The sequence below is a fragment of the Hesperophylax consimilis genome, chromosome 18 (genome assembly GCF_061612785.1).
Source record: "Hesperophylax consimilis isolate HC1 chromosome 18, BYU_Hcon_1.0, whole genome shotgun sequence".
Taxonomy (NCBI): Eukaryota; Metazoa; Arthropoda; class Insecta; order Trichoptera; family Limnephilidae; genus Hesperophylax; species Hesperophylax consimilis.
Genome location: NC_142853.1, coordinates 33,513,035 through 33,534,983, shown reverse-complemented (window position 1 = coordinate 33,534,983; position 21,949 = coordinate 33,513,035). Strand labels below are relative to the sequence as shown.

The following is a 21,949-nucleotide window of genomic DNA, read 5'->3' as shown; positions in this document are numbered from 1 at the left end:
AAAGCGCCGTTTTTGTGAAAAATCACCTCAAGGGCGCTAAGTGTTGTGCGATCGCGATTACATTATAAAATTGTGTTAATTTAAACGTGATTTCGTAAACAGTTCAAAATAAATTACTTGTCTTAAAAACATTGAAATAATAATAATAATAATTACGTTTTAAAACAGAGTGAACGTATTTAGCGGCAGAAAGTGTTTACCATGTCGGTTAATCGAGCTAGGGAGGAATTAATAATTAGCGAGATGGCGTCCTATCTTCAGAGACCGTAAACCAAAGAATCAGACAAATCATTAAACAGGAAGTTATGTAGCCCTGAGATAAATCATAAGACTGCGGGTTCGAATGCTGACAGAGGTTTTAGGGAGGTACAATTTTATTTACAGAATTATTTAATTACTCTTCTATAGACATAGGGAGGAGACTAAAAACTGAACAAATTGCAAGGACTTCGCTAAAAGGAGGAAAGAATTCCGAGAGAGAGAGAAGTTAAACTAAACTGATTTAGCTATGTAGGGTGGAACCAAGTAAGCTTCATACTGGGATTGGGAGATGGCTAACAGGGTGAGTTTTTTTATATTATTTATTGAATTCCAGAAGACCCTTTAAAAGACGGATGCAACCGAAGAACAGGAACCAGGTTTACAACACCTGCTACCCAGATAATGTTTTCATTAAAGGAATGCGCCAGACAAGATTATCTATCAGCTGTAAGAAGGAGACGGGCCAATGACCTTTCATATGTAGGCCGATAACATTTGATTTAGGGGAATTCCTCGGTCCGGGGGTCATATTAAAAATTTACCTATCTGCCGATCTGTTATTCTTTTAAAAACATTACGAATCAAATCGTGGCGTTATCCCTGCGATAGGTATTGAATCGCCGACGAAAATATTAAATACCTATTACAAATTAGGCCAACCAATATAAATTCGTAGTATAAAAATACCTATCTACAGAGTACCTATCACAACACTGGTGTACAATTGAAAAAGCGAACACCACCAGCCGGGACAAGAGGCAGAGTATAGTCAGTCGAATGGGAGGGATTTTTGCTAGCGTTTGACCGCCCGAATAGAAAGCGATCGGATGCAACCAGACAGAACAAAAATGAATACTTATCATCTGTTATTTGACTTTCCAATTCACAAATTGGGATAGACAAGAACAAATCTAGAGTCAAAAAGTGAGATGTTAATCTCCGAAATAAAACTACCAACCGAACAACTTTTCTCAACAGGTCCCTTTCGAGAGGTAGGCAGCCTCATAAAACTTAATGCCAAAATCAATCCAATTATCCGTTTATACCTACCTGAGAGGATAGGTTCAATAGAAGATACAAATACCTAATACACGAGGGAGCTAGTAACCTCATAAAATAATTACTGGAACTAAATATTAAAATACAGACAGTCCTCATCCTAAATTTGACATTTCGAGTAAACCTTACATATATCTCACATGATAATTGGCTGAATGGGTAAGCACACAACTTATCCATAAAAGCAGACATAATGTCGACAAGATCGTCGTGTATTATCTGTGTTATTGACCTAGAAAGGGATGTAAGTTCCCGACGACGTGGAATTTACAGCGTTTTCTGGAGGTGGCAAGTAACTTGAGACCTTACGTGTCACATTTTCGCGACTAGATTCGTGACAAGGGATGTCATGGTTTTCCCCTTCTACATTCAGAGGGCGTCATTATGAACAAGATCCAGGACATGATTGGGAAAATTGAATATAACTGGACTAGACTTTCTCTTAGGAATGGTATATTTCGATGACTCACTTTCCCTTTCCTTTTCTACGTGAACTCATCACTCTTCCGCGATCTTTTTGTCTCCTACTTCCGATTTTTTCCCTAATTGTACGCAATTTTATTGCCAAATATTCCAGTACGCTCCTTCTTTTGGGCGTGTTTTTTTCATTTATTCGGGAGTGTATCTTTGCTTTTGTCTCTTTCATTCACGAAAAGACATAAATAAGTTTAAATGTGCCAAACCTCACTTGAAAATGTTTACAAAAAAAGCTATAAATTTATTTTTTCTCTGGCCATTAATTTTAATAGTCCTATACCCACCATGTTAAAGTCTAGTGGCCACTTTAGACAGGAATTCTGTTAAATCTTTCCCCTTGAATTTTAAAGAAATCGGAAACCTTTTTTTCTCGAGTAACAGATCTGTTGCAACCAAATCTCACGCTGTTTCATGTGATTCTACGCGTTTAAAAGGGTTGTGAACACCTCAAATGTCAAGTTGATCAGCCTTGAGTTTAGCTAGTTCGTTCACCTAATCATTTGGTGGGAATATTTTCAAGGTCGATGTCATATAAATCAAAGCTCAACTTTTAAACATCCCTTTGTCCTGTCAAACTCGCACCTCCCCTTTTCCTTTTCTACCTCCCCTTTTCCTTTTCTGTAATATGATTGGGAAATTCAGTTCTTATGTTGCAACCTCAATGGAAAACACCCACCCACGTATGCAGTTCCCTATAATTCATATGCGCCTGTTCCGATAGATGGCTCTACTATGACGGTTTATATCATTTACCTTGGGAAAGACCTTGGTCCATCACACTTGGGACTCTTCAAGACCCATGTTCACTCCTTCCTCTCCACAAAAAGACCCTCCTCATAGCATCCCCAAAGATGACATAGGCCCTGAGGGAAATTATTTTCTTCAGGGCCTCCTGTGTGGAGTTAATATATAAAAAAAAGTTCTAATCTATGAGAACAAGTACCCATTTGCCACTTTAACAATTTTTACAAATTTATTAATTTATCGAATTACCAAATTACTCAACAACCAAACTACCAAATCATTAATTTATCGAATTACCAAATTAATAAACTACCAAACCAATCAAATCATCAATTTATCAATTTTTTTCGTTTCCAATTTTACCTATTTACCTTTTTTTCTGTAATTTTTGTATAAACGGGTGATTTGACAGAATTCAATTAAATTGTTGATTACTTAACTAATCAGTAAAAACAATTTTATGGCTGATATTATCTGTGATGATTATCCTTAATTAAATATTTTTCTTTTTAGTAAAATTATTCACAAAATAAATAAAAACCACCTTTGCGCTAAAATAGCCCCTTTCTAAACTCCGTTTGCCAGACGAATTTTATGCTTATAACTTATGTCAGTGATGATATATGGCACTTTAACACATTTTTGTCTTGTGTATTTCTCTTAATTCAATATGTCGTGTAAAGGTGCGCATAAACAGGCGGGCCAAACTGCCGAGCTGAACCAAGACTTATATGGGAAAGAATTGAGCCAACCGCAAAAATGGCGCGAAATGCCGCTTGTTGTCGCGTCGTTCCTTTCCCGTAGTTCGTGGATCGGCTCAAGCATTTTTATCATGTCTATACGCAGCATAACATTAAGAATCGGGCCGCTAACCATAACAATCCTTATGTAAACAGCGATATGGTTTAAATTCCCGCTAAACACCAGCCGCCTGTTTTGATTTATGAAAGTAACATCACCCAAAAGTGTTTTAATATTATTTTTGAAGTTTAGGCACAAATGTTTAATTTTTTTTAGATCATTTCCTAAATAGTATAAAAAATCGATATCTGCGTCTCTCTGTTTGTGCGCTTAATTCTTCTAAACCATGCAACGTATTTTGATAGCGTTTTCACAATAATTTAGAGAATTTTTTTCCGTATATATAGTGCATGCATAATATATTCATACTAGCAGTTAAAAACCCGTTCCGCGGGTTTTTGCTGCTAGGCCCTGCGGGCGGCACTTCTTTGGGCTTCGCCCAGTTTATGTGATACTAACAGTTACATTTAATAGGTAGATATCAGATCATTGGGTAGATATATAATAGAAAGACATTCTGCACCACTAAACACCCCTCACCCCAACATAAATCTCGTTAATGAGAAAAATGTTTCCTCTTCCATACCACCGAAATGATTTAATTTTTAAATCGAAATTAAATTGCAAAATATTTATATGTAATTCGAAAATAAAAAAATTTCAACATATTACAATATTACATATAACTTTGGTAAAATAATATACTCTTACCAAAAGACTGTCAAAGTAATTACATTTTTTTTAAATATATTAAGAATTATTTTATTGGGATAAGTCCTAAAAATCTACATATTTGGGTGAAATAATATTACGCTCTTACCTAACGAAAGTCTAACGATTGTCAAAGTAAATACACCAAAACTCTCTTAATTCGCGAAAACCTTACAGGTGGGATAAATTGAGTCATTTTCATTTCAAGGGACACAAAAAACAAAACTTTTTAAGCAAGTCCAATTCATTATACTTTTATTTTTTACAATCTACAACATAATATTATACACTTTCATTAGGAAAAAATCTCTTTATAAACAATATTATCCGTATACCAATCAGTCAGAATTTGTATAAATAACGATGACTGCGCTCAAACTGTCCATAAGAAAATACTGGTTCAGGAAGTAACAGTCCACCCCGTTCAAAAGTTTGTCCTTGAGATTTATTTAATTTAATTTGACTGGAAACTGTTTTCTGCACATATTGAATTATATTGTAACATCCGAAAAAGTGTTTTAAATTCTAGGAATGAAATGTACTGTACCTTTTCTGTTCCCTGTAATGATTTTGGCTTGAATTAAGTTACAGCTGAGATTTTTATAGCACCGCTTTTGTGAGATATCACCTCAGGGGCGCTTTCCGTTGAAGTACATCCTCATTGATTACATAAACATGACTATTTTTAGGGCGCAATATGGTACGTTGACTCAACCCTAAGGCATCAGCAGTTGTATGTGTCTCACCGTATATATAGTGAATCTTGACAAATATTTACATTGGGAATAAGCACAGATGACTCTAATGTTCTTTCTACAAAAGGAAGTTTGCCATCTTCCAAGTCCAAAAGCCATTTAGAAAATATATTTTCACTTTCTAAAGCTCTGACATTTGTTTTTAATTGAAAAGTTTTGAAATGGTACCAAAGTGTGCTGCTTTTATGCAAGCGGCAATTAATTGTCCTCGTGAAGCACGTCGACACACTGGAAGGATCTGACGAAAGTCTCCGCCCAAAACAATAACTTTGTTACCAAAGACAGAATCACTTCCCATGATATCACGTATAGTACGCTCAATTACTTCTAAAGCTACACCTGCCATCGGTGCTTCATCCCATATAATATCTGCTTCCGTTATAATTTTCCGATTCTTTGATGTGACCTTACATGTTGTATTGTCCTGTAAATTGAGGGGTAAATTAAAAGCAGTATGACACGTTACCCCACCTGGAAGCAAGAGTGCTGCAATGCCTGTCCAAGCGACTGATAAAACTCTTTTACCTTTTCGTCTTAGAGTGTGAATTAAAGTTTAGTAAAGGTATGTTTTCCCTGTTTCGCCTGGGCCATCAATGAAGAAAAATTTATTGTCATCATTTTCATGTGAAAAAAACTTATTCAAAATAGAATTATATGCTTGAAATTGTACGTCATTGAGTTTGGCAGCCATCAATTCACCTAAAGTGTTTTCAGAAATTACATTAAAATCAGATACTTGTCCAAAACTGCAACTTTCATCAGGTTCAGGTAAGCCCTGCATTCTGCAAGATGAATTCTCCTTCATGAGAATATCCTGTATGTTTAAAAGATTAATAGCTGTTTCTTCAGCAATACCATGATGAAAAAAATCTTCAGCCGAAGATCGAAGGGATACATTGTATTAAAATTAAAACAAATAGATGTCTAAGAATTTTAGGCGTCAAATACAATGAAGCCTCCGTCATACTGCGACCATTCTCGTATGTCATCAATGAGCTTCAGTTCACGCGCCGCATCATGAAAAGTAGCTACATAGTAAATTGCCATCAACAGTTCGCAAAGATTCAAAGGATGTAGCTCCAGCCACCTTTATAAGAATCAGCCGTAAATGATACAGTTCTATATTTCTAGGAGAAATTGAAGGTATTCATCCAATGATGTTTCCGCCTCCCCGCTGTCGCCTCGTCCACTTTTTACCAGCTGTAAAGACATAGTTATTTGGTACATTTTGATAGAGAATAGAGTATCCCTCAATATCTTGAAGATTCAATTGGAACCACGCTGTTAAAGAGGTGTTCTTTGTAGATGCTTCCCTGAGAGCCTGTTCCTCCCGCCCAGAGGGGAGGGAGGAACAGGTTTATTTTGTAGAGACAAAATAAACAGATTGGCTGTCGGGTAAATGTAAAGCCAGAAGTAAAATTGAGTGAGATTGATCATGTATAGATAAATAAATACTATCCAAAGAGGAACAAATTTTAACATTAATATGAGCATCATATTTTTTGCTAAGGAATGCATTATATGGAACAACAAATCGATTGTCGAAACGTATATCCCGAATAACGTGATGTTCAGAAAAATTATCACGTCTCCTGTAATCTGGGTAGCCTGCGGAATTATTATCAGTAGCGTCTTTAAATGATTTGGGGAATTTTTTAGAGCACTTACCGTCTACCATGCAGACTGACCTTGGATTAAGTACGCCACATGGTCCATGAATGTTATTTTTTTAAATAATACGGTACAAAGCTGAATTCTTCGGATGGGGTAGTTTTGCAGATACGGCATTATCAATATCAGAAGCTGTATACAACTTATCTTCGCTGCAAAGTGTAAACACACCATGTAGATGAGGTAGTCCCCTTTTTTGCTGTTCAATTGTATACACCCAACAAATTACCTTTCCAAAAACATGTTTCTCAGTCATATCATGAATAAATTCCTTGACTTTTAGATGGAAAACCTTGGCTACTATATCAGGCCTGTCCGCGGCCGATTGATAATGTTCCAATTCGGTTGGTATTTCTGGCCATTTGGGATTGCATGTAAAAGTTATGACGACGACAGGACGACCAAATTTGCGTAACATAGCCATTGAAACTTGATAAAGTTTATTCATATGGCGTGGTCCACCAGTAAATGAAGATGGAAGAATGACTGTATTACCTGCACATACTCCTCTATCAGTGGCTAAATTTCTTACATGGTTTTGCAAACCTTGATAGCATTCCACTCTGAGGTGTCGTTGGTTTTTCCTAATGTAATCTAGGCGACCAGATTCATAAATAATGATAATAGATAAATAATGTAAGCATGAATTAAATGCTGTTGAAAAGGTTTACCCGCATAATGGATTGGATTAAATATGTTTCTTCGCACTGCTAATTTACTTGCATAAAACTACATAGCAGTTACAGTATGACATTGAGCAGTACAGAAATCAGCATGATGCTTAAAGCCGGGGGTCCAACCACATTCACCTGATGGAAATAGTAGTGGGAAAACCATAGGATCTAAATGCTTTGATAAAGTTGCCATCCTTTGAAGTCCTTAACATTTTTAGGTTAAACAGCGATATCTATACCCGATGGCAAATTCCCGTCTGTCTGCTACGTATACCATGGCGATATCGTGAAAACTGGTTGGAGCATTTTACCTCTGATGAACGTGTAAATAATAGACGTATATCTCTTACCTGCCCACCCTCAGCCGCAATGCGTATTTCTTCTTCCTCGACAGATTCTTTTAGTTTCTTATACTGATGAGGGCTTATTTGGCGTATTTCACTATCAATTATTTGCATTATATTTTTATAGCAATCGGCATTAGATGGATGACTCATACGCACTCTAACAGCCTCATCAGGATCGTATAGATAAAGCTGAGCATAGGAAGGTATTTCACCTGCAACTTGTATACTTCTGGAAGTGAGATGATAAACCTAACCAGAAATTTTTAAACAATATGGACCATTACCTGGGATATTAGCTGTTTGCGCTCCAAATGAGGCAAATCTATTAGCACTCTTGTATTGACAAATAAAATTCCTAAAGTTTTTAGATTGACTACAATCTCCTGTCAATAATTCGGTGCTGGATAATAAGCTAAAATTTGTGGTATTATTTTTCCAGTATGACAGCAAGAATGTAACAGTTTACCTTTTTATATGACACTCTTTTGATATGACGCCGAAATAATTCTGTTCTAGAAGCACATAATTAGGATTATTGAGCACACTTCATAGTACGAGAGCCCACGACCAAAACCATATCTCATAGCAATACGGCAAAAACCCTATAAAATCGTTAGATTGTATGATTCTGAACCCGACTAGGTGTGTAGTAACGGTCGAAAGTGTAGCAACTGCGTGGGAGGCCATTTCTGCAGTGTCAAAAAAAAAGACAGTCGGTATTATAGCAATACATCTGATAGTGAAAATGTACATAGATTTTATAATTGTATTACGAAAAAGTTTGTTTTCAGACATTTTGCGCGTAGCATATAGCCTGAGCGCATTTTTGAAAATGTCAACAAATTTAGCCGACCTGTATCATAGCAATACAGATAATTTTTTTTTTCAACTTTTCGTATTGCTGCCATGATTACCAAAAACCTGTTTTCAGACACTTTAAGTGTAGCATATAATCCCAAAAACGAAAATAACGTTTCGTCGCCTAGCCGACGCCTCTGTTAAATGTTTTTTTAAATTTACAGCCTTCATAGATATTCAAGAATCTCCCTTGTCTATTATATGTACTTTGACAGATGACAGATGTCATTACTTATTTCTTTGTTAATTATCATCTAATAAATTCAGGGTCGCAACGTATTCATTGGTTTGTAACAGAAAATTCAAGATGCCTCAATACGATTTTTAAATGATATCTGAGTATCGAAAAGTTGTCTGATAGAGAAGGTGCTACACTTAATTTGTCTGATATAAATTTTTTGCACATGTGGACAACTTATTTTATCGTGTCCAACAATTTTCAGACATATTGCTATGATACCGATCGGTAAAATTTGTTAACATTTTCAAAACGGTCTCAAAATTTAATGCGTTCACATTTCCGTCTGAAAATTGTTTTGTTCGCATCAAATAACCAAAATTTACTAATAAAAAAGATTTTCAGACGTATTGCTATGAGACATTTTTTTTGTCTCATTTTTAATTTTTTTAAGTGATTTTACGGGTTTGCGCTACACCACTAACGTCTGAAAAATATGTTTCCGGTATCTCAGAACTATCATTCAACTACAGTCTGCAAATCAGACATATTGCTATGATGCAGTTCGGTAAAATTCTTTGACAATTTTGAAAATTCGGTCAGATCAAACGCTACGCGGAAAATGTCTGATATTGGTATTTTCGAGTTCAGGATAATCATATCTATCGATTTGATGCGGTTTTGGCCGTATTGCTATGAGACAAAAATTTTGGTCGTGGGCTCTCGTACTATCAAGAATACACTACTATCGCTTCGCTTGGTAAATTTCCCTCTCATTCGAACATTCCGAAATTCGACCAATTCTGGTAAAATATTGTCCACATTCCTTTTAGCCATAGTAATTAAATTGAAATAATAATCTGAAAACAAAATATTTCTTTTTAGCGATTCACAGGTAGTTTGTAAACAAATTTTTTGGTTATCACGTCAATAATTCTATAATTATCACATATATGACACATATCAAACATTGACAGCGCATGGTGGCGCATGGGGTCGGTGTTGTAATATCAAAAAATAATTAATTACGTATTTAAGTATCGAGTGGAACTGGTTATTTTAGCAGCCGGCTTTTAAATGGTGGATTTATTATAATATATTATATTTATAATTATATATTTGTATACATATATATAACTTTAAAAAATTACACTGACATTGTACATTGCTTGACACTAACTGGCTATAAAGGCTTTTTGCATTGATTGGAAATCGATATACGCTGGCAGCACTGAACAATGTGTCTCGCGTGAATAATAATTAACGTCAAATTTCAATACGTAATTGTGGATAATTTTTACTGTAATGTAATTAATCCAATGGATTGTGAACTTTCTAAAACATATTTTCTTCGATATTATCCAAAAATTATATGAGCATCGTGTCTTAATTTTCAAATCGTGTCTTAATTTTCAAATCGTGTTAATTTTCAAGTTAGCGGAATTTAACCGAAACAGACAATTTAAATTTGACCAATCAGAGGGCCTACACCGTCCAGACGCTGGAGTATTAATACTATCAGATAAATTAGAAAAAAGTCGATGTTTATCAAAGAATTCAAAAACCTCATAACTTTACTCCAAGTCATTAACAGCCCCGAGCAAAGCCGGGTACACGTTAGCTAGTTATTCCCTAAAATAATAACCGAAAAGAGGTCCGTAAGTAGGAGATTTTGATCTTTAAAGAAATTATTATCGGTATGATAATTTATTTTATATTATCAGTTCAGCAATGATTGTATTAGTGAACGACTTTTGGGCATTAGTACATTAGTTTTTTTTATCTCTTAATAAAAAATGTAATCTTATCAAAAACGCATTTATAAAAGAAATAATAACTTATATAATAAATTTAATAGGTCCTATAATTTATTTATCTGGGCTTATAAAAGTACTTATAAATAAGTGTTTTATCTTTTCCAAAGCCAAATTATGTTTTTCCAGCAGGTTAAAGTGTGGAAGTTTCGGTTGTGGGTTGTAGTTCGCCATGAATACTTACTCGGAGCTGCGGGATCGTTGACTCGGAGTAATGAAAGAAATTTCCACGTTTCATAATTTATTCATCGGAAGGTTACGTTTAACATTTAAGAGCGAAAGTGATTTTACAAAGATAACGACGTGTTGGCTCTACGACGCCCAAGGACAGAATGACGCTTGAGTCGTCAGCGTGTCCGGTCGGACCATTGGTGACTCGAGCGGCCGGTGTTGCCATTTAATAAAGGGTGACCATCTTCTAAATAATAATCAAAATATTGGGGTGCTTTCTTAGATCACGACAAAAGTATCTTAAATATGTCAAAAATACCAAATTTTCAACTTACTTCTTTGTGCTTTGCCTTTAGCGTAATAATAATATGAAGTTCAAGTTTTTCACTCTTGGAACCGACACCGTGATTGTAAATACTCTGGGGATGGATGCTAGAAGTACATGCCTATATAATAATATATTCTATGGAAGTATCATTGTTATTATAAGAAGAATTCAAACATATGAGGTTGGATAAAAATGTTCATTGTTCTTTTCAAAATATACAGTTTTAGGCAGGTATCATTAGAAAGTTACCTGTGAGTTGAAATTCCCCCAAAAATAGCGTTAAATGAATTCCTAAATGTCATTAATTTTTCTTAATAATATTAAAAATGTCGACGTCTTTACCGAATGGGGCTGGCAGAAACAATATAACTCTATACAACTATTTCCTGTCAAACACCTCATACTTGATTAAAAATATTTTTTTACAATTATGCACATATATGTATAATTTGATGTGAATATCCTGTAAGAGTTCCAACTGTTCCCAACCGTTCAGATCCATTTGGACTATGGCATACGCAATGGGGTGAGGTTGATGTTGTGAGGCTAAGGGTTGTGTGGAGAGCAGAGAGATGGGGTAGAGGAAGATGAGGAAGTACCTGGCAAACACGGCTAAAGCCATTTCAAGCAAAATTTTGACTCTGAAAGGTGGTCTTTCACCGGGATAATTCCGAGACTAACGTCCACCCCGGAACGTGCCGCAAATATATTAATATTATTTTCAAAGAATTATTTGTGAACGAACACAAAGTAAATTTATTTGCGCACGACCAAAATTTATCCCGCAACCTTTGGATTCGTAATTGATTACCCTCCTCCTGACCACGGAGGGCGTCAAATTTACTCACATATTCCGTTTTCTTGACAAGACCCGACCGCTGGTTTACTGGAATCTGTCACACTTTTACTCACAAAAAATACATTCATTTATTTCACCTGTATTATTGATTTTTATTTTGTTGAGAGTTAAACTTATCTATCATCTACTAATTTTGTTACTTAAGTGTTGGGAAGTAAGAGCTTCATATATGCACGCACAGAGGGCAGTGGTAAGGCTCTCAGAAAAACTTACTGTTTCAGATTCCAATTAGCCAGCTTCTAGTTAGGTCCACTATCGAGTCAACATTATATTACGCGGAGTAATAATAAATCCCTGATTAATCTAAAAGAACCAATTATTTATAAACTCCTTCCAAGAAGAGTTGGAGACCTGTTTGTACGAACACAATACTTATGTTTTTTGGTTGTTTTGTAGGTTCCGGACAAATAAATTAAATCTAACGTGTGTCCCTAAAATGGAGTCACCACTGTTATCAGAACAAGATAAAGAAAAGGGGGGAGATTTAGTATTGGGACCTGACAAAGCAAACTATCCCAGCAATATGGTAAGTAAATACACAATAATTCACATGGAAATCATTCTCCAGAATCAAGGGTAAAAGTTTTGTAATTTTGCTAAACCTCTTGGCATATTTATAATTGGCCTAATGTACTGGTTTTTTGTGAAAACTTTTGTTCTATACTATATTTAAAAAAAATTGTGAAATTGAAAATGCAATCTTTTGTTATTTAATTACTAACGGAAGTGTATGTAAATAAGTAAAAATGCAGTTTAAATAGAATACGCCACAAGGTTGCAATTACTTTGAGCCAGTAAGACTATGGCACCTCCGAGAGATAGAAAGATATATTTGGGAAGTTCCTGATTATTTAGATCCAGCCACCAAACATGGCTAAAGTAATTACAACTAACGTTTCAATATTTTATATTTAATTTACCACCGTGCCGCAATACTTACAACAATATTATACTGTGTCAGGGTGTTTGTAAGAAAATAGTCTTTCAGCGTTGGTCAGTTTATTTATCTTACATACAGGGTTCACAGCTTATAGTAAAAACAGAGTACAGGAAAGTTGTAGCAAAAAGTAAAGTCATTTAGAGTTTAAACAATGATCACTAACGTTCTCACTAAACACTTACAGCGTAATAACTTCAACAGAGGACCCGTGGTCTCTTAGTTGGGTTGAGGTTTTTCCCGACAATTATTGTCCCCGAGGGAGCTGTTACTTGAATTCCCAAGGTGGAGCCGGTGGGTTCTCTCGACTTGGTACTGGAGAGGATTTAACTAAGCAATGACCACTAGGATTCTGTAGCTTAGTTTAATTAGGAGACTGGATACTCTAACTCCATATAGGCCTGCACAGTGTTATATACCCTTTGGGGCAGGGTAGTGCCGGCCGATGACGAAGGGTAGGGGTAGCTCGGCCAATGGGGTGTCTTCTTGTACGGGTGGTGAGCTGAAAGTTGCTGAGCGATACGGCGCTATGTGTGTGAGGGAGAAAGTATTCGGATCCGTGCATCGTACCAAATACCGCGCGCTACAATAAATTATTGTTTTAAATTGTGACAATATGCTGTCGTAATCACTACTTTGATCTACCAGCGAAACACTATCGGGACATAATTCTTTCATTCCGTACTTGTAATTGAAAGATGATGGATTTCGGAATTTTTTCCTCCCTATTTAGACAAAATTTAAGTGGGTATTTTTCGTTTCCCTGTTGGTGGCATTATTGGCTTTAAACCCTTTTTTTCGTTTGATTTTAGTAACATGTTCGGGAGTATACATATTTATATTTTGAAAGCTGATTTTCATGTTTTATCACGACTTCTGCACCCCTTAATTTTATATGTAAGTTTTTAAGGCACGTTTTTGTTCCTTAAACTTACGTATAATTTTTTTGAATTACACAATAAAATGATATTTTTTTGATAAGGTGCATTGTGTCAGAAACCTGATTATTTTAAATTAGAGCCGCTATAAAAAATAATTCACTCATTTATTGCATTTATCCATAACCATATATCGGAACCAAATTTATTTGGAAATGCACTCTTGGTAGGTTTCGTTTTTTAAAACTTAATTATTCGCATAAAGTTCAAGTATGAACTAATCTCTTTCCATCAATATCGCGATACAGGCGACACACTTTTGGGGAATAATGAAAAATTTTATAATTTCACCATAATTTATCAACATAATTTTTTCAATGCAGCAAACCCTTGGATTTCAGAATTCCTGGAAATTACCAATTAACAATAAACGAGGGATAGTCTACATGTTTTTACAGAAAGATTTCAATGGTAAGTATTCTCGCCCCCAACATTTATTAATTAACTTCGTATCATTTCACTCATATATTGAATTTAATCAATATATTTTTTGACAATATTTTTTTTCACTTTAAAATGATAATTTCATTTAAGAAAAAAAATTGCGTACATATTCAATATCATGAAAATATCTCTTAGGCACGTTTTCACATTTTTTATTAATCTTTGCAGTAAATTTTGCATCATTGTTTTTCCATATTGGCACAAAGGATAACAAATGATTATGAGCAATAATTACTTCCGAGTCAAAAATAAGCCGACGTAGCTTAGTGGTTCAGAGCACCTGACCGGTCAGAAGGTGCGGGTTCAATTTCCGATGGCGGCATTAATTTTTACTCGGGACATATTTTCAATTTGTATGGATATTTCAGGCGAGTAATTATTTCTAATAATAATTTGTTATCCTTTGTACCATGCATTAGAAACCTTGTCTTTTAAACATCAGTTAATCATTAAAAAAAATATTATCGTTTTAAAGAGGCTATTATTTTAATTTGTATTTTTTTAAATATGTTTTTTTTTAAATTTTTATTCTAGATAAAAATAAAATTACATTTTCGCTTATTTAACTATAAATAACGAATACATTACACATAAATATATTACACAACGATATTATTCACTTTCATTGTTTTGTTGATTGAGCATAAAACTGAACAATTTTTTTTTAAATGTAGCTACACTTTTCAAATTTTTAATTTCGTCTGGGAGGCAATTATATATGTTGCTCCCCTCGTAACCAATGGATTGCTGCATGAGTATGTATAGTGTTTAAATGAATTTTATCGTGTTACCGTGTAAAGTGTGTCTGTACTTGGGACGCTTTAATGAGTTCTGTATTTGTATGTATGAGTTTATTATTTATTTTGTAAATAAGGAGACATGTATTATATTCATATAATTTTCTTAATTTTAATAGTTTTGTTTCCATATATAATTTTTTTGTTGATGTTCTAGGTTTAAAATGAAATAGCTTTTTGATTACTTTGTTTTGTGTTACCTGTAGTTCATTTACATATATGTTTCATATGCATTTCCCCAGATTTCAATCAAGTAGTTTAAATGTGAGTGTACGAGGCTATAATATAGACCTTTTTTAAATTTTATTTGGTAACAGATATGATATTCGGCTAAATACGCTAATTAAGGGGGTGATTTTATTTTTAATATGTTGAATATGCTGTTTAAAAGTTAGGTGTTTATCAATGCACAGCCCAAGATATTTCTCCTGTAACAGGATTTGCAGGTTGTTATATTCAATTTTTAAGGGTACATGAGGAGGAATTATTTTACGAGTTGAGCTGAAAATCATGTATCCTGTTTTTTTTTAACATTCGTTGTTAGGATATTTGATTGGAGCCAACTGTTTAATTTTGTCTAAGTCACTCTGTGAATTTTCTAGAAAGATGTTTAAATCTTTACCCCAGTAGAAAATTGCAGTATCATCTGCATATAAAATAATATCACCGTTTAAATCTAATTGGGAGATATCATTTATACAAATTTAGAACAGAAGTGGTCCTAGTATGGATCCTTGCGGAACTCCGTAGTTTATTGGTAGGTGGTTGTTATTTTGATTATTGATGCTAACGAATTGCTTTCCGTTGCTAAGATATGAGTTTAATAGATTAAGAGCAGGACCAACTACACCAATTTTCTCGAGTTTCCTGAGAAGTATGTCATGGTTTACTGTATCGAAGGCTTTTTGAAGGTCAATTAGTAGAGATAAAATATAATTTCCACCATCAATGCTGCTTCTAAGTTTACTGATTAAGTCATTTATTTCCGCAAGTGTGTTGGATTTTTTCCTAAAGCCATATTGTTTTTTTATATAAGAACGATTTTTTTGATAGAAAGTTGTTTAATCTATCGTAGATTACACGTTCAAAGATTTTAGATAAGATTTGTAAGATAGAAATGGGTCTGTAATTTGAGGTATTCGTTTTGGACCCACCTTTATGAATTGGTATTACCTTAGCAATTTTGCAACTATCTGGAAAAGTTCCCTCTTTAAGATACTGGTTAATTAACTGTGATAAAATAGAAACCAATTCTGTGGAGAGACTTAGAACTGTTATACATTTGAGTGCATCATAACCAGCGCTTGCATTTAGTTTTAAGGATTTTATTTTACTTATTTCTAATTCCGTGGTAGGTTGAAGATATAATGATTCCATGCTATCATGCACTAATGTTATTTCATTGGCTATATTGTGTGTGATTTTTTTGTGTATATTATTAGCTAAGGAGGAGCCAATGTTACAAAAGAAATTGTTAAAGTGGTCGCATATCTCTACGTTGTTTGTGATTATTTCGTTGTTAATGATTAAGTTATTACAAAAAGTATTCGATTGGTTCTGTATGATGTTTTTTGTTCACTTCCAGGTTTTTTACTGTTATTTTCGCATTTTTTAAAAAGATCACCGTAGTGTGTTTGTTTTAAGTTTCGTTTTTTCTTAGTAATATTATTTCTTACTACTAGGAATTCTGTTTTCAATAACGTGTTGTTTGGTTGTTTTTTTAGTTTCAGGTGTAACCTGTTTCTTTTTTTGATTAATTTTATAAGGTCTTTGGTTATCCAGTCTGAGTTTTTTATGTTTTTTGTGTTAATTTTAGTGGTGCTATTATAATTAATTTTATTTGTGAGGTACTTTACAAGATTGTCATAGTTTAATACCGAGTCGTCATTCATATTAAGATGAAAGGGATTTTGGATGATATCATTTTTTAGATTATCAAAATCAATATGTGTATATATTCGGGACGACTTTATAGATGTGTTTTTAGTATATGTGTGAATTACATCAAGGAGTAAAATATTGTGGTCGGATATTGAATTATCACAGTTCGTTAATGAGTATTCTAGTTTTATGTCGGTGAGTATATGATCAATGATTGTGTTTGTATTTTCTGTGATGCGTGTTGCGTGTTTTTTTGTTTATTTTGTTCAAAATGGTATAATTATTTAAACTAATTTAAAGTATTTGTGTATTTACGAGTGTATGTATTAGTTGGATAAAGCAGATTTATGTTAAAGTCTCCAAATATAAAACCTCTTTTATATGTATCTAGCTGAGAGGAAAATGTATCTAAGAAGTCTTTGAAAACAGTATTTGGTTTTTTATACACTAATCCTATTTTAAGATTGAGCTTGCTTACACGAATCCATAGAAAGTTGTTATCAGAGTCGCACGTGTTATCAATCACATTGTATTCTAAAGAATTTTGTAGAAATATAGAGAGTCCGCTAACAAGTCCAGCTCCCTGCGGCCGGCAGGATGCTTCGTGTTTGTATAATTCTAAGTTGAAGTATTTCAGGTACGCTTCTTTAAGCCAAGTCTCACACAAGGGGATGATGTTGAAGTACGATTTAGTGGATTTCAGTAAGCATTTGATGTCATCTAGTTTACCTCTCAAGCTTCTGACATTTAGGTACATAAAAGAGAGTAGGGTTTTTCTTTTAGATGTACTTGGATGTGTATGGCACGAATTTTTTTAATTCTGATGTGTTTTTTTAGTTTTTCTGAACATATATTTTTTTTGGTTAGCAAAACTCTGAATGGAAAGGTGTTAACTATTCATAGTTTTCGACCTCGGTGAAACCCCGCGCCTGGTTCATGTTCATGTTTGTTTATTTCCTTCTAGATATTATAGCACATTTTCCGGTGGTTATTCTTTATTATATCAATTATGTTTATTCTTGCAAAGCTCATCGATTTCTAGATATCGTATTCATTCATTCGGTCGTGGAAGATTGGCCCGATGAATTGACAATGATTTTTGAATAGAGCAGCGTGAGACCTTATTTCGTGGCTTAGTTTGGAAACATTCAAATGATTATTTTTAGGTACCGAATGTACTATAACATTGGTGGGGTGAAGATTATTTACAATGTAGTACAAGTGACTTATTATATTTTTCGGCGATCTAAAGAGATCTTGGGTACTGAGAATATTATTATTTATAAAACAGAAAACAATGTGAATTTAACTTTAAAATGAACTTCCGTACAGATAACATATTATAATAATAAGAATTTAAATAGTATTTTAAATTTTATAATTATTATTTCCTTACTCGATTTTGATTTTAAAATATGTACCGATTATCTGTTACATCATCATGTCTTACATTATTATAATAAAAATGTATATCAACTGTTTTAGATTATGTGTCGAGAAAAGAAGAAGACATCGAGGCAGATAAACTGAACATTACAACGTGTTTCCAGAATTACGGTTTTGATGTGTCTCCACCAAACATCAATTGTAAAAAGGATGAAATACTAAATATATTAATTGAGGGTACGATACATACAATATGTTTTTTTGCCAGTTTTCTAGTTCCTTTTTTAAGATAAATGTCCAATTTGAAGTAACACGATGTGCGATATATTTACTGAATTGCCACGGAGACCGTAAAGACGGGGCTAATTAGTCCGTCATGATTCATATCATTTTGGTTGATTTCAGCACGGAAACATATTATAGAGAATGCGTACGACTGTGTGGTGGTGTTTGTAGTTACGCACTCCCCAGAAACAGGACAACTTCTATGTAACGGTGATATAGTTAATGATGAAGACATTATTAAACTGATGAAAGATGATGAACTTAACAATGTGGAAAAGATATTCGTCTTTCAGGTAGGTACTACATTGCCTAAACCTTTCTAATAAAAATGTGGACTAGAACTACAAAAATCTTTTTTTTTTTCCTACTTTATCGTTTCTCTAATATTATTTATTCTTATCAGTACTAATTTTGAAATTAAATGTTCATTGTAATAATTTTACGCATTTTGCAGGAATAATAATAGTAATAATAATATTTGGACAATTTGTATAGCGCCGCTTTTGTGAGATATCACCTCAGGGGCGCTACGCAATAACTTCGCACATACACCGATGTAGATACAAAAGAACATTAGTATTTTTAATGTTGAATATAATTTTTTTAAATGTTTATTTATAGTGTATAGTTACCGTTGGATGTGTTTTCATCTCTAATTAAATTTGAATCCCCTTTCTTTACATTAGTTACCTGACTTTTTTATTTAAGTACTCGCGAAATTGTAATTACTATCACAACATTTTCGAGGCTTTTGAGTGCTGATCCTTAAGTCCGATGAATACAATTAAATTAGGTGCTTTATTATTTCAGGCATCCCAAGCAACAGAGGTTCCTAGAGCAACCGATGGGTCAGAGAAAGACGCTGTACAATTTTATCCCCGTTTTCCTATTGAGGCAAATTTTTTCATTATTAAGAGTTCATTTGAACGCGAGACAAAAGAAAATGGATCCTTTTTCTTAAAAGTGTTTTGCAAATTTTTTGAGAATATTAGAAATGAATCCTTATTCAATGTTATGGTTGAAGTCCTTGGTGAGCTAAAAGCTAGTACAATTCCTGAGCATGAAGAACCACGGAATAATATACTGCCTGAAGTAACTAGCACTTTACTAAATCGTAATTATAGTACTTTTATGACCCCGAAGATAAGTTCAGCCCATTATGAAGAAAAAGATTTATTTGGAAAACTTATTGTTTTTAACTATAATTACACATCCAACCGTTTGACATCAAGTAAGTACTGGATTCTAAATAATTATTTATTTATTTTTGTAATAACTTTGGGTAAATTCTCAAATTGTAATTTATTACTATGGAAGACAATATTACCGATTCTTAAACCGATTAATATTTCAACTAAAAACTTTAAACGATTATTAAGTCAAGATTATATGAGTCGTTCTTATTCGAAGTATAAAACAGTTAATTATGACCGAAGGAACTAGATTCGGATTAGCTCATTTAATAGAGCAGATGAAAGCCCTGGCAAGGGGAAAGTCCTGGGTTCAAGTCCTAGATGTGACCGTATCTTTTTCTAATTTTTCTGTTTTAAATTTTTAAGACTTTCGTAATACACTTTCCCTAAAAAGACCCCCCAGACAGCATCCCCATAGATGAAATAGGCCCTTTGATTGAGGATTTTTTCTCTGAGCCTCCTATGTAGAGCAAAAGTAAAAAAAAGGTTTATAAATGATATAAAACTCAGACAAACGTCAATTCCCGCATATCCAAAATGTTATAAAACAATGGGGCAATCTGACAATAAATATCTACCACCCGAAAGTATCGGAAATATATAAAACATTAAATATTCTAAACTTCATCCTAAAATTCACACTGAAAATATAAAGTGGATACTTTGATAACATTTTATTTTCAGTCAATAATTATTTACCCGAAACACCTATATACATTGCCGGCCAGGTGCTCGACCAAATGTCCTAAGTTTGTTTCGCCACAATTTGATAATGTCTTCGGAAGGCGAATCAGCTGTCACGCGAAATAATAATAACTTTTTTAATTACTATGATAATAATAGAACAGTAGAACTTGTTTATAATCAAACACACATAGTAATAATAGAACATCATAAACAAGTTCTACTGTTCTATTATTACCATGATAATAATAGAACAGTAGAACTTGTTTATGATCAAACACACAAAAAATAAATTACAGAAAAACTCCTAAAGCTTTATTATATCTTGCATTGATAACATGTTATGTACTTCAAGGGTTGAATTTATTTTACATTTTTTAAATCTTATTCTAGATAAATCATTCAGAAAAGGAACAGAGCACGATGTAGCAGCTATTGAAAGAATCTTTCCAGATATTGGTTTCAAAGTTGAAGTCCATCATGATATAACAGCAGACGACGTACGAGGAACTCTGAAGAGAGGTAAGTCTATCCCGTGAACATCACCTACATAGGTACCTACTCCATCAAACCCGAGGCCAGTGAAATCCCCCATTCTGAAGTGGCGCGGTTGTTCCACAAGCTCATTTCATCACGAGCACCCTTCCAAGACCTCCGAGTAATTCCTGACTCCAGATTCAAATGTTGTTATTATATAATTATACATATTATTTTTTTGGCTTCTGGTTAATCGGAAGCCGAGCAAAGGGATGTGAAACCCGTTAAATAAAAGAGACGATAAAATCTCTGCAGGTACTTACTTTGGTAGATACTTCATCAACTAAAAATCGATAATGCTTTTGAACGAAATAATATAAGGTTTGATTATAATAATTTGCCATGGGTACCGTCGCCCCGGGAGTCATTCATATATAGTATGATCCCTTTATTTTTTAACGAGAAGGTAGCTAATTACGTTTTATTTCGGTATTTTTTTATGAAATTAAATTTAATTTCAAATGACTATTTTTTCCACCCCAATGATAATTTTTATAAAGACATTTCTGCGAAAAAATACCCTGAGGACGCTGTAATCTACTAGGAGCACAGAAGCTTGGTAAAGTAATTTTACTATTAAAATCAAATTTTTAACTGTTTTTTTTTTAATATATACATTTCTTTAATTAAATGTTTTTACATTTTGCGTGTTTATAAAGCAACGTTTTTTCCAAAATAAAACTGAAAGTTTTTTTTAAAACCTACACAATCCGAATGGCTCTGTGAAAAAATGATAAGTCAGCTCCTTGGCACCTTTTTTTCTCAAAATTTAATATCTTTTTTTTAAATTTTGTAGTTCCACACTCCTTACTACATTAACATTCAAACATCAAATCTGGAACTGGAAAAATATGGCCAACAACTTCCGTTACAATACTAACTGATTATATTATTGTTTTAGATCAATCTTCGAAAAAACATTTCCGCCACTTAATTGAATTAAAAGTTCTTTGATCTACGGCAACGGTATTTAACAATCAATAATTGAGATTAATTGGAATTGTTATATTCATAATCGACAAAAATTCTGAAATTTCCGTTTTTTTCACAACCGGAACGATGGCGCTCGCAAATTCACTATACACGGTGTCCGGAAACTCGTAGTACAAGCGGGAAACTGGTGAATCTACATCACATTTGGAGTCGATTTTGTAGTATA

The 21,949-nt window shown here is 33.7% G+C and overlaps 1 protein-coding gene across 1 annotated transcript in view; it reads left to right on the top strand.

Annotated features, from left to right (window-relative positions):
- Positions 1–492: 492 nt before the first annotated feature.
- The window catches only part of LOC149415694 (uncharacterized), a 36,990-nt gene continuing 15,533 nt past the window's right edge, over positions 493–21,949 (top strand). The window contains exons 1-7 of the mRNA XM_089642418.1: positions 493–562; positions 12,105–12,234; positions 13,925–13,994; positions 18,191–18,328; positions 18,497–18,669; positions 19,187–19,607; positions 20,647–20,775. Coding sequence (XP_089498544.1) covers positions 12,145–12,234; positions 13,925–13,994; positions 18,191–18,328; positions 18,497–18,669; positions 19,187–19,607; positions 20,647–20,775 — 1,021 coding nt within the window. The 5' untranslated portion in view covers positions 493–562; positions 12,105–12,144. The remainder of the gene's footprint in view (positions 563–12,104; positions 12,235–13,924; positions 13,995–18,190; positions 18,329–18,496; positions 18,670–19,186; positions 19,608–20,646; positions 20,776–21,949) is intronic.